At 49.1% G+C, this 12,471-nt stretch overlaps 2 protein-coding genes across 6 annotated transcripts in view; one reads left to right on the top strand and one right to left on the bottom strand.

Annotated features, from left to right (window-relative positions):
• LOC126547617 (suppressor APC domain-containing protein 2) overlaps positions 1–1,276 on the bottom strand; it is a 28,861-nt gene extending 27,585 nt beyond the window's left edge. The window contains exon 1 of the mRNA XM_050195513.2: positions 47–1,276. Coding sequence (XP_050051470.1) covers positions 47–941 — 895 coding nt within the window. The 5' untranslated portion in view covers positions 942–1,276. The remainder of the gene's footprint in view (positions 1–46) is intronic.
• Positions 1,277–1,515: 239 nt separating this feature from the next.
• The window catches only part of LOC126547612 (uncharacterized), a 92,343-nt gene continuing 81,387 nt past the window's right edge, over positions 1,516–12,471 (top strand). For 3 of the 5 annotated variants that reach the window (XM_050195505.3, XM_050195508.3, XM_050195509.3), the window contains exons 1-3: positions 1,520–1,615; positions 2,607–2,869; positions 5,313–5,600. In XM_050195505.3, coding sequence (XP_050051462.1) covers positions 2,660–2,869; positions 5,313–5,600 — 498 coding nt within the window. In that variant the 5' untranslated portion in view covers positions 1,520–1,615; positions 2,607–2,659. Of the gene's footprint in view, positions 1,616–2,606; positions 2,870–5,312; positions 5,601–12,471 lie in introns of all 5 variants that reach the window. The other 2 variants (XM_050195506.3, XM_050195507.3) reach the window with 2 other exon arrangements.

The raw sequence follows: 12,471 nt of genomic DNA on the forward strand, positions 1-12,471 counted from the left end.
ATGTGCCCATTCCTGCTTATATTGAGAAATCCAAGTAAACACATACTCGCGTTGTCGTCAGTGCCCTGCTCAGGGTTTTTGTTCTCTTTTTGTGCATCCGGATTGCGCCTGTGGGCCTGCGGTGGCTGACTCTTCGCCAGCTCCGAACTCGGATCGGGAGTTTTGCTGCGCACCCGGCTGAATCTCAATATCCCCGATGGCTCCGCCGAAGCTTGCTGGGGTCCATGGTGCAGCCTGTTGTCACTGCGATAACCCCTTAGCTTGCTCGGCAACTCCCGAACATTCGTGGGGGCCCGACGCGGATCGCTAGACATCCTGGGCTGCTCGGCGCCCGTCGTGTTTTGGAGGTGCGGCACACTTACGGATCTCTGCTGCGTGGCCACAACATTGGGCCGTACCGTCGCCGTGTTCGAAGGCGGCCGAACTGCCGACAACCTATTAAGGGACCGGTCCGAGCCACCGTAAACCTTGGCCGAAGGCTTTGAAAGGCCATTTCCTTGCCCGTTTGACCTTTCGACACGGTCAGGGAGCGGCACGGACGAAGGCCGTCCTCTAGGTTCGGCGACCTGACCTAGAGGCTGCGGCGGTGCGGGCGGCATGACGCTGCGATGTCTTTGCAGAACGCCCTGCTGGACAGGCTGGCGGTGGTTCGACACCCGATGACGGAGCAAGCAGATTTTTAGCCCAGCACAAAAGCGCTCGAACGTCAGCTGACCATTCGGCGGAGTGACCTTCTGCAGGGACTCGATTACGCCGTTAGGAACAACCGAAGATGCACTGTCGTCGCGACCACTTGCCCACCGTGCCTCTATATCCTTGAGATTGATGTGACCAGCCTTCTGATCGTCCATAATATCGAATAAGGTCTTCATGGCCACCACAAAGCGTTTAGGTAAGTCGTCCAAGGATGGTTTGATGTGTCGCTGAGTCGAACTTGTCATGTTTGCCAACGTCCACGCCGTTACCACAGCACAAAACGTGATGGCAGACAACACCTATGCGATTGTTCGTCGCGCACAACCACAGAATACCCAAAACCAATTTGCACTACCTCTTGACTGCCAAGCACAGACTCAAGTCAATGGAGCGAGGCGAGTCAACGGAGTGAAGTTGGTGAAGTCGGTCGAGTGAAGCGGCAACCGCGGGACGGCGGGCATCGGTGGGACTGTCATAAAATAAAGAACGAACTACCAACAGTTGCCGCTGTTGCTCAACAAAAAACACGTCCGTTTTCTGGCTCATGATTGGCTACTGACTTGAGTTCAAAAATAAAACAAATCGGAAACATGTCGCCACATGCACTGCATAAAAGCATTAAGAAACGAAAGTGTATGACAAACTGTACTGTGTAAAGAAAAAAAACTGGTTTACTTGAAACGCAAATAAAACTATTTTGAGTATGCTGCAAGACTTCGAACGCAAGAATATTTTTTTATATCTGTTGTATAGGCAGTTACACAACTTTTTGCAGTTACCCAGCCAGCTTGAGCCGCTATCATCATCAAGATATTCGACACATCTTCATTCTTCATCTCTTTGTGTTTAGGTTCGATTGGTGCAGTGTGCAGTTGCCGGTCGTCGTGGTTCTACGGTTCGTTGCGTTGGAGTTCAACTGGTAGGAACACTTCTGATAGAGTTCAGTGTCTTTAGTATTATTGACACGCAGTTCGACTAAGGCTTGATTCGGCCTAGGATTTGGTGCAGCAGTAATATAGTACTGGTGCACCAAAACCTACTATATCGTGGTGCGCGAGATATACGTTAGGCCTAAAGGAAACAAAAAATGCATGCGCATTTTTCTGTTGATCGATTTCTACCGGGGCTGAGCTAACTTTAGCGATCTCATTAGTAGCTATAGTAATGCTACCTTGGATTAAATTACTGTGAAGCCGGTAGCATTTACAGTTGCGAATGCAGAGTAACGAAAAAGAACAGCTATCCTGTGGCATAGCCTGTGGTCGTGGTAACAGCGGCAGCTGAAAATTCTGGTGTCCATTCGTAGTGGCCATAAAGTTTTGTAAGGGATAAGCGGTACATGTAAGATATCGTCCACAGGAGCTACCATTTCAGCGGCTGCAGTGATCAGTCTTCGCTGGCAAGCACTCGGTGAGACGGCCTGCCGTACATCATTCGAACCGGCCGTTCGGTCAGCCATGCTTGCTCGTCATGCGCACTCGTTACTTTATGATTTGGACAGCCTTTTTGACTGTCAATGCTGTGGCTGTGACGCGTGTTCTCTGGCCGAACCAAGAAATTTACGCTACTTTAATCATTCTTGCCGTAATGTAGAGCGCGTCGCGTGCGAGAAATTTGTAAGCGGTACGCTCGTGATTGCGGGCAAGCTTTCACTTCAGCGGCTGTAGTGATTCGAGTGCCAGCATACGACGAAGTGTGTTCTGCAAGATTTATTTAATTACTTTTTTTTTATTCGCCGTGGCTGCCTGCTTTGACATCTTTGGAATGGCTGAAATTGAGCTGGCCACGCCATGCAAATGAGCTTTAAGGGAATGCTTGCATCATTCGCTTGCAAAACAAAATGTTTAAAGCGTTTTCATAGCATCCTGCTAAGCCGACATAAAATGTCTGTTCTCTTTCTTTCCCTCGAGAGTCCAGCCTCGTGCAGCACTTGACGTCGGACCACACTTCTGCTTGCAGTATCATGTCGAGAAGATCCGCTCCTGATAGCCCCTGGCAGAATGGAATGCCACCGTTTGGTCTCTGCCAGCAACAGTTCAGTCCAATGATGAATTGTGGCCCCGTGTGGGCACAGCATAACCTCCCCTTTATGGGCGGGAGCATGGCTCCCGACATGATGAGGTTTGGAGGCAACGTTTCCTCTCGTTCGAACTTTAGACGCAACTATGACCAGGTGAGAGCAGACTTCACAGCTGGCACTGGCCCGTCATGTCTTTTTTTTCCCTTGATTTTGGTATGCCCTTGTTTGTGCCCGTTGTGTTAAATTGTTTTTTATGTCCGGAAAAGAAGCAGCATGGGCCTGTTGACGTCCCTCATGCTTTGGTTGCAATTTGGAAAAAGCATTTTGGCCAGGGGGAGGCCAGAACGAGCTCGCGGCTGTAAGGCAGGCCTCATGCTGCGCTCTGTGAAGCCTCTTGACTTGAGATGACCTCGGGAAATGATTGGTTGGGCAGCCCTTGGAGTGGCTGGCCCCTTTTTTTGTCATATTCTGCATTGATGTTTGGCGGCACCCGTGAATCGCAAGAGGGACGTCAAGAGCTGGAGGAGCAGCGTGGGATCCAGACACAATGAGCACGAAGGCTCATGAGTGCTTGCAGCTCTCTCTCTCTCTCTCTAGCATGTGCATCGTTCTTCAGGCATTCTTATAAGGCTTTGCCTTTGAATGTTTTTGTAAAAGCGCACCTCTAAAGTGCCGCATGTCGATGAAAACCATTAAAGCTTTGCACTTGTGGGACTGGGTAGACGTAGAGCATCCTGCGAATTGTTTCTGAAAAAGACAAGTCACCAGAGATGATCTGCTGTCAGTGCAGTGCACATTTGAGTGCCCAACACTTTGGTGCTGTTTAGGTTCAAATGTCTTTCATCCACTGAAACGGGAAGCTACTGCTGTGGCTAAGAATGGGCTCCACTGTGCTTGTTACTTGTTTGCACAGATGCCATGATCAAAGATGGTGGGCCCTCTTCTGGGATTACGTTTTTTTGAGTCCTCAATTTGTATGAAGCAGCTCATTCATTTGCTATCAGAAGCAGTTTTCAGTCTGTGGAATTCTCTGCCTGCCACTATATGGCTAAACTTTTTTTTTGTACCACCAGGAGAATGTTGTAGATTGCTTGTTTGTTCTTCTGTCTACATAAACCTCCTGGAGCATCAAAATTTAGGTACTACAAAGTCCTTTAGTTCGTGTGTCCTTACTTTACAATAATTTTGCAATTGGAAAATGTCGCAGAATATAACGACATGAAATAAGGATACTAGGCTAAAAACATATTTTGCCAGTTCTACTAGAAGTACCCTCTAAAATAGGGTGCATTTGATTTACTTGGCTGCCCAAGCTTGCACTATGCTATACATGGTATCTCCAGCCTTGCAGAGAAGGAGTGCCACTTAGATGAGTTGGGTGGCGTGCAGTAGCTTTAGTGAGGCTGCTAGAGGCACCTTGTCATCTTTGCCCTGCTTCATTTGTGTTGTGATTGAATCAGCATACCAATGTAGAAATTGTAGAAAAAAATGCACTAGAGTGAGGTATTGTTGCCCAAAGGAGCCGTATGGCACGAACCTGAAATAGCGAAGTAGACATGATTGGCTGAAGTGCTTGATTGGGGCCATGAAATTATAGGGTGTTGCAGTATTTCTATGTTCAGTAGCTGAATTTGCTCTTGTTGCAACATCATGTACACAAGATAAAGGGGACCCGTCGTGGTTGCTTAGTGGCTATGGTGTTGGGGTGCTAAGCACGAGGTCGTGGGATTGAATCCCGGCCACGGTGGCTGCATTTCGATGGGGGCGAAATGCGAAAACACCCGTGTACTTAAATTTAGGTGCACGTTAAAGAACCCCACGTGGCCCAAATTTTCGGAGTCCCCCACTACGGCGTGCCTCATAATCGGATCGTGGTTTTGGCACGTAAAACCCCATAATTTAATTTAAGATTAAGGGGCCCGTAAGACAAAAGGTTTGAGCTTGATTATGCATTGCATGTTAAACTAATGTCCCACAGCAAACTGGCTACATTTACATTTAGCACCGTAGAAAATTTGTACCTGAATCTTTTATATAGCAGTTGAAACCCAATGGCGATGAAATTAAATGCGTTCTGCGTGGTCAGTGTGTGTGGTAGACGTGTTGTATCTCATACATGCGTCTCGGTGGTCAGCCTGAGCTAGTTTTGGCAAGTCTTCCCTGGTTTGTGCAATTATTGTGAGTGAAAGAATTGCAGGCACTATGCAGCAGGAGATGCCTTTGCTGAACTGTTTGGTGCCAGGTTCTGAGCAGGGAGAGTTTGGCAAAACACGCATAGATGCCGGAGCAGATGATAGAGCCGTGGCACCGCACTTCTTGACGACAAAATGGCGGTAGCTGTCACTGGATTGAGTTTGGGTAGCGATTTCGAATTGAAATTTCCGGTCAAAATGTGTATCGAGAGCCTAGTTTTTTGTTTGTGTGACCTTATCGGCCCTCTGCTTTTGCAATGACGAACAGATAAGTTGAACGGCCATGTTATGGCCGTTTTAAGGCAGCTTGTTTTTGGCGGTACCGTGGTTGGACGAAATTTGTGACAGACCATTGCTCTCTGTTGTTGGTCAAAAGTAGTTAACTGCAGTACTGGGTTGTGCAGCCGGACCGCTACAGGCCACGTCAGGGATTCAACGACCGTTATGGAAACCGCCAAGGTGCATACAATCGTGGAGACCGCAAACGCCCTGGTCCCAGCGACCGTTCTCGATCTCCCGCCCCGAAAAGAGGTGCACAGGGGCGTGATGGCAGCCGAAAGGCAGATCAGGATCGGCCTAAGAAGGCAGGTGCATCTGAAGAAGGTCCTGCAGAGGATGAGGACACCACTGGCACTCAGAATGATGACCTCTACGACCCTGCTGAACCTACCACGGAGGACATTGCAGATGGGGTGAGCATGGCTGTCTGCAAGGGTGGTTTTTTGGAATATGGAGGAGGGGCAGGGCACACCATACTAAAGTAGTAGTAATTACTGCCTGCCTTGTGTTTAAAATGTGTGAAGGGGAAAATAGAAAGCTAGAAATTTGGCTTGAGTGAATGAAGGGGTGCTATCTTGCAATCGTTTGCTTTAGCGAAAGCACGATTCTGACCAGTCATGTAAGGGAAAGCGAACAGTTTGCTTGCTTTAGTGAAAACACGATTCTGACCAATCACAAGGGCAAGTGGACTGTTCGCATTACAAATTTTTTCAAGATTGCACCCTAGGCCTTAGAAACAGCCTACCATGAGAATTCGTGCAGGCCAGTGTGATCGTGATGGTTACCACATTACCACTGAAGTTTTCATGTTGGAGTGACGACTGAACTGCGTGCCAATTTCAAAGACGAAGTTATTTTACATGCTAAGCTAGAGGCAACAGCGTTTTTGCGTGTCCATACACTGGACCTGTCAGGTCAAATTAATGAAACTCGGCTTTGTACGTAACTGTTGTCTTCTGCTTTAACTATGCACTGCTGCAAGGTCTAGCTACAACCAGAATGCTGCCTGTGCAGTATGAAGTGCGAGATTTTGCTCTGTTCCCACCGTAGTGGCTCAGTGACTATGATGTTCTGCTGCCAAGCACAAGGTCGTGGCTTCAATTCCTTGCTACTGTGGCCAGATTCCAGTGGGAGTGGAATGCGAAACATATTGTGTACTATGTTCTGGGTGCAAGTAACTATGGGGGTTAGAGTAAAAAAGGGTTAGCAACAACTTTATTTAGACAATTTGGTTCACCTTGAAGGTATATTGAAGCAGTATGAGGACAAAAGATGCACAACAGGACTAGGGTGACATAGCTACAGGAAACTGCAATGTGAGATGTGTTAAGGAAGTTTGGAAATTTCTATTGTGTACGGGAACCATTTGAGTCATCCCAGTGGCATCTTCATCTTGGAGAAATGAGATGTTTACACAAGCAACCTGTCTTCACAATTTCCTACTGCCTCCCGTCGTCGCTGACACATTTTATGTCCTCATCGCTCAATTCCTCACGGGCGATAACATTGATGTTAGCGTCGATGAAGTCGTCCAGCTCGACACTGGATGGCACACTTCCGGCACCTTGAAGGGCCGCCCAGGACGCAATTACGTCTGCCGGCGGATGCACTGCTCCGTTGCAGTCAGCAGCATCCTCAGCGGAGTCGGTGTCTGGGTCTCCGAGCTTGAAGCCAGCGTGCGTGAAGCAGTTCGCGATAACTGGCCGTCCAGTTGCAGCCCATGCAGCAGCCATCATCTGCAGCGCCATGTACAGGTCTAACTTCGTGTCGCGACCGGTCTCCACGTTCAATAGAAGCTGCATCACTTGCTGGCGGTAGGCGCACTTCAGACTTCTAATGACACCTTGGTCAAGTGGCTGTTTTATCGAAGTGCAGTTCGGCGGAAAGTACTTCAGCTCCACATTTGTGAGCGCCACATCCAGAATATGATGGGCGGAGCAATTCTCCAGCAATAAGCACACCCGCCGGCCCTGCCTCCTCATGTCGCAGTCAAATGACGCGACCCACTCGGAGAAAATGGCCCGTGTCATCCAGGAGCGGCTGTTGGTGACATATTTTACGGGAAGGCTCCTATTACCTTTAAAGCAACGGGGCCTTGCACTCTTCCCAATGACTAGCGGTGGGCGCTTGTCGGATCCGTTCGCGTTGGTGCACAGCAGCACAGTCACGCGCTTCTTACTGTGTTTCCCACCGTGGCAACGCTGACCTTTCATTTCGAGGGTTTTTGACGGCAGCATCTTGTAAAACAGGCCTGTCTCGTCAGCGTTGTAAATGTCACACTTGGCATAGTCTTTCAACAACGCCGAAACGTTTGTGGAGATCCAGGCGGATGCGCCGCCTGTGTCTGCCGATGCCGACTCACCAGAGAGTGTCTTGCCGACAATGTCATGGCGGGCCTTGAACATGCTGAGCCAGCCTGTGCTCGCCTTAAAATCGTCAATTCCCAGCAGGCAAGCGTAATTCAGGGCCTTCTGCTGCACGGCATTTCCACTGATGGGTATGTTTTTCGCCCTCGTCTCGACAAACCACGTGTACATAGCCTTGTCGAGGTCTTTGTGCGCCGACGGCGTCAGCTTCTTCCGCTTGGCTAATGTGCCCGAAACAAGAGCTTGCGCTATTGCTTCTTTTGACTTCAAGATGGTGGACAGCGAACTGGGAGAAATCCCAAACTTCTCAACGTCGCCTTTCTTCTCTCCACTTGCGACATTGGCCAGGATCCGAGCTTTATCCTCCAAGGATAAACCTCTGATGTCGGAAGCTTTTCGACATGGCGGCGCCATGTCGGAAAGCACGCTAAAACAGAACGGCTTCTCTGATCAAATCGAACACCGCAACACGTGCACAACACGAACTGCCAATTGCACTAGCACTAACTACGCGCCGACGGCGCCGAGATGCAGCATGGACTGACGAGACGACTGAGCGTTGGCTTTGGATTGTCTGCGGCTAAAAAGTTTCAAGCCAATCCCAAAGCTAGGCCAGTCTCATCGCCGTCACCTTCGAGCAATGGCGGCCCCCATGCTCGGTCATCATCAGCAGTTTCTTGTGGTGCCAACACGCGATAACTTTGCAGACGCTTTTTTATGTGCAAAATGTTCGAAATTGCGTTTCTTGTGCGGCAAATTAAATTTCGAGCCTGGAATTACTTCGTCAGATTTCGTTAAAGTGGAACGGCATAAGAAAAAGTGTTCGTTGTGGTGAGGATATTTATGCATTGACTCCTATGGGCAGCTGACGAGGAACTGAGAATTCGTTGTAGCGGGGTTCGACTGTATATACAGCCGCCGACTGACTTTCTGGACTCCAAAAATTCAGACATGCTCAATTATTCGGCCTGCTTTGCGGCACCGCCATTCTCCCCATAGACCATAATGTATAACAACTGCTGTAAGTTCGGACACCTTGCAACCTCTCGTCTGATTTTTTGGACACTCCTTGAGCCAATTCGATCGAGAGCGCCATGCACGGACTCTGACCGGTGCATGGTTAGACTTGCTGAATGCCATTTTTGTTTTGAACGGAGCCTCCTTGCTGCCCCACGAAGTGGCGCTACTGCAAGTCCCCGCTCATCATCATCGTTTCTGCCTGGTTCGATAGAGTGGCTCTACAGCAGTTCCGGTTTCAGCTTAGTAAGCTATGTCAAGACAATCCAGCAGCTGATTTGTTTCTTCGTGCATGACCTTGGCACGACGCTGCGAGTAGGCCGCGTTTTTTGTTTGTGCGACTGGTGTCGACATGGTGGTGTTTGCTTTGTGTGCTGTGTTGAGGAAACATTGCGTCAAGTGTCTAATGGCACCGACAGTGCCCGCGCACACTGCGCTGGGGAATGCCGGCAAGCGGGTGCCGGGAGGCTTAAGATTTGTCGCCTTCCGATGTGCTCCTTACTGACGCGGAAAGTGTTCTGCTGAGACCTGCGCAGTGGTTGCATTGCGATTCCGGACACCGTCTCATTTGACCGTTTCACAGGTGCTGACACTGCTGTACTGACATGTGCAGAACTTGACGACGGCGAGATCATTCGTCAGGTTTCTGATGCACCGCCGCATGATGACTCTGAGTCGGAAGATGACGCACCATGTGTTACGCTGCCGTCGCATGCGTAGCGTGTACAAGTCACTGTGCTTTCAGCCACCTATAGTGACCGTATGACCCTCTCAGAGATTCAGGCTTATCTGATTGCGCGTAAAAGGAACAGCATGCAACGGCGCATTCACGATTTCTTCAAGCCTACTGCCGAGCCCGAATAAGTGTGCGGAAATAAAGGATCTCATTTTTTTTTTCTTAATCTGCTTTTTCGGACACCTGTTCATTCGGACATTTTTGCAGTCCCCGTGAGGTCCAAATAAACGGTCGGCGACTGTATTGGCTGCTTCAGGCAGCGAGCCATCAGATTGGCCTAGCATCTTTTCCGTCATCTGCTTCACGGCGCCTGAGTGTGCACCATTTTGTTTTGCTGTTGCTGACGGAGCAAGCAGCCATGGCTCGAGAAGTAAAGTTCCGCAGCAAGCACAGATTTGGGAAGCGGTTGTTCGCCGAAAACTTCAAGATGTGCCCCACAACGACTGAGGATGCCCAAGGTGACGGACGTGCCGTGCTTGGTGGTGCAGTCGCCAAGCTGGCTAAGCTCAGTGCCCCTATTCTGCTTTATCGGTTATAACGATGAAGTCTGGCTGGTCGATGTCTGAGCAGAAAGGTAGTGAAATGTGAAATCCTTGTAAAGAAAACGAGAAATTCGAGCCCCTGCCCGAACGGCTGCCGCGCGCTCATTTCCCAGCCTTCTCAGCGCGCCTCTTTCCCGTCGCCCTTCCACCCCTCCGAACATGAATGGGCTGCGCCCATATTTCTACGCCGCACCATCCTCGGAAACGCAAGCGGACCATGCCAACTGTGCTGCTCGCATCTTGCTCGCTGGGTCCTCATTCAGCACAGTTCTGCAAACAGCGTAATTGCCTGTGTTCGTCTTTGTTGGTTGGGTCGAAATCGTTCCTCGCCACGTAGTTTCCCAGCCTCTTTTGACTCGCCGCCAAAACGGAAAATGCCTGACCTGCCCGGTGATAATCGGCAATGCACGACATTGCCGGGGAAAAAAAGAGGATGGCCATAGATTTCGAAACCAAGTGCTTCTAACCGATGAGGCGATCGTCGCTGTCGCTATCCTCTGCCAGCACGTTCGTGACGATTGCCTCATCGATCGCTGCGAAAATGCTTGCATTGGATAGCGACGGCGACAGTGATGACGCGGTAGGGCAGACTGCCTTAACATTGTCCTCACAGGAGACGTGGCAGATGATTGAGTCTCTCCGGGGCTTCGTTCTTGCGAGGGACCTTCCGCTGCACTACGTGGAGCACCTGGATACCTTGGGAAAAGATGTCGGCAAGGCAGATGGACATGGTGTTTTCTTGCACAATGCAGTGCGACGTACGTGGCGAGACGCTTGTGGCAATCTTGTGTCAGCGTTTCTTCTGGATTTTTCAAGCTGACAGGCTGCCGCAGCAACTGCCTCGCATTTTTTAAAAGGCCCCTTTTGGGCCCACCAAAGCGCTGCCTTGGTGCTTGTATATTGCTTGCCACCCGTGACCCCTCTTTGCAGTTATAGAAGTGCCATTCTTTAACGCCGATAGCCGCGGCTTGTTACACGTGATGGGAGCGCCCAGGCAGCAGTTAAACGAGTGAGCACAATCGGCAGCCGGATGGAGGAAGGTGGTGGGGTGGGGCGCTGGCCTCCTGCCATCATAGTTTGCTAAGGTCAGTTCTGCCATCCCCCTCTTTTGATATTTTCATGCAACCCGGTTTTAACAATTATCGGTTATAACAATGGAATTTTCGTGGCATTTGAATATTCTTATAAGTGACTGTATAGTGACATTTCACTTCTTGAATGTGGTTTACGTGCAAGCGTATGGGTGCTGTTCCGGAGCTTCTAAGCTATGCCGTCTTGCCTGACAATCCCACATTGTCGCAAGCCGCCTGGCACGTTCTTTGGGAGTCTCCTGGGCACGCACGCCTAGCTCACACTTTTGTCGATCTTGTTCAGCTGGTGTCCGTTGCTTGCCGATGACTTTGGGGTCAATCGACTCGCACTTGATCCTGCCGCTGCTTGCGTTGCTGGTCCATCCTTCCTGCTCAGTGCTTATGCTCCCAATCGCCAGATGAAGTTCGTACATCCATAGTGTACACACAGTTCGCAGCAACTGCCAGAGGAGCTGAACGCAGCGCACCTCTGCTTACCCTCCTCCATGACACTCATGCCTCCCCACCCACGCCTGCCTTCTCCAGCGTGCGTTCCTCCTCCACCTTGGCGGCTTCCGACTTCGTTTCTCTGATTTCACAGATAGGGCATGTATGCTTGCATGTATAAAGCTTATCCAATTGCAGTATGTTACAACTGTTATGGAGCAGATGATGCTAAAGCTCCTTTGAAGCAGACTGTGCTGCAGGGTGCTCTTGCTATACTATTTCTGTGGTATATGTCTGTGATGTGATATGCGATCGCATTAAGGGGGGAGGCTACACTTGAAATACTACTTTTTTATTTGTGGACAGATCTGAACGAAATTTTCACACTTTGTGTATTTTAATATGCAGATTCTAAAAATATAATAAATTTCGCCATAGGATAAGTAGTTTCTGTTATACTCTAAAAGCATTGTATAAGCTGGGTCCTTTGTTTGGAGGAAAATTAGCATCTACACTAAAAACCCTAACACAGTAATTTGAGTATAAAGACAATCTAGAATGTTCAGGGAGTGCCATAAGGTATTAATTAATGTTCTAGGCTAATCTGAGCAAGAGTTAGAGCTCATCAAAGTTGTGAGAAAAAAACGCCATCTTGACATGTCAAGCATGTGACCCATTTCAAAAACTTTTTGAGAAGAGTACTGCTTTGAAAAGGTGCATATTGCTTACTGCATACATTTCTCTTTCTGGCAAAAAAAAAATTATGCTGATAGCTCAAATAGGACAGAAGCTATTTTACCTCCAAAATTGGAAGTCTGTCAGAATTGTTGTTTTGAGAAATCAAGGAAAAACATTCTGCAACATCTTTATTGAGAACATACCAATAAAATCTCAAGGAAATTCACCAGGGGCATAATCTGGATGCATCCTATCTTTATGCCGCTTTTTGGCTAGCTTCCTTGCGCTCAAAGAGGCTTCTCGCTTCTTGCTGGAGTTAGCACTTCGATGGCAGTCTTTCTCCTTTGCTCGCTGAGATGCAGTGCCAGGAATATTCATGTGTAGCTGCTGTAGAATTGCAGTGGACGCACTCAGGTTCCCAGTGTTGA

The sequence above is a fragment of the Dermacentor andersoni genome, chromosome 1 (assembly GCF_023375885.2).
Source record: "Dermacentor andersoni chromosome 1, qqDerAnde1_hic_scaffold, whole genome shotgun sequence".
In the NCBI taxonomy this organism is placed as follows: Eukaryota; Metazoa; Arthropoda; class Arachnida; order Ixodida; family Ixodidae; genus Dermacentor; species Dermacentor andersoni.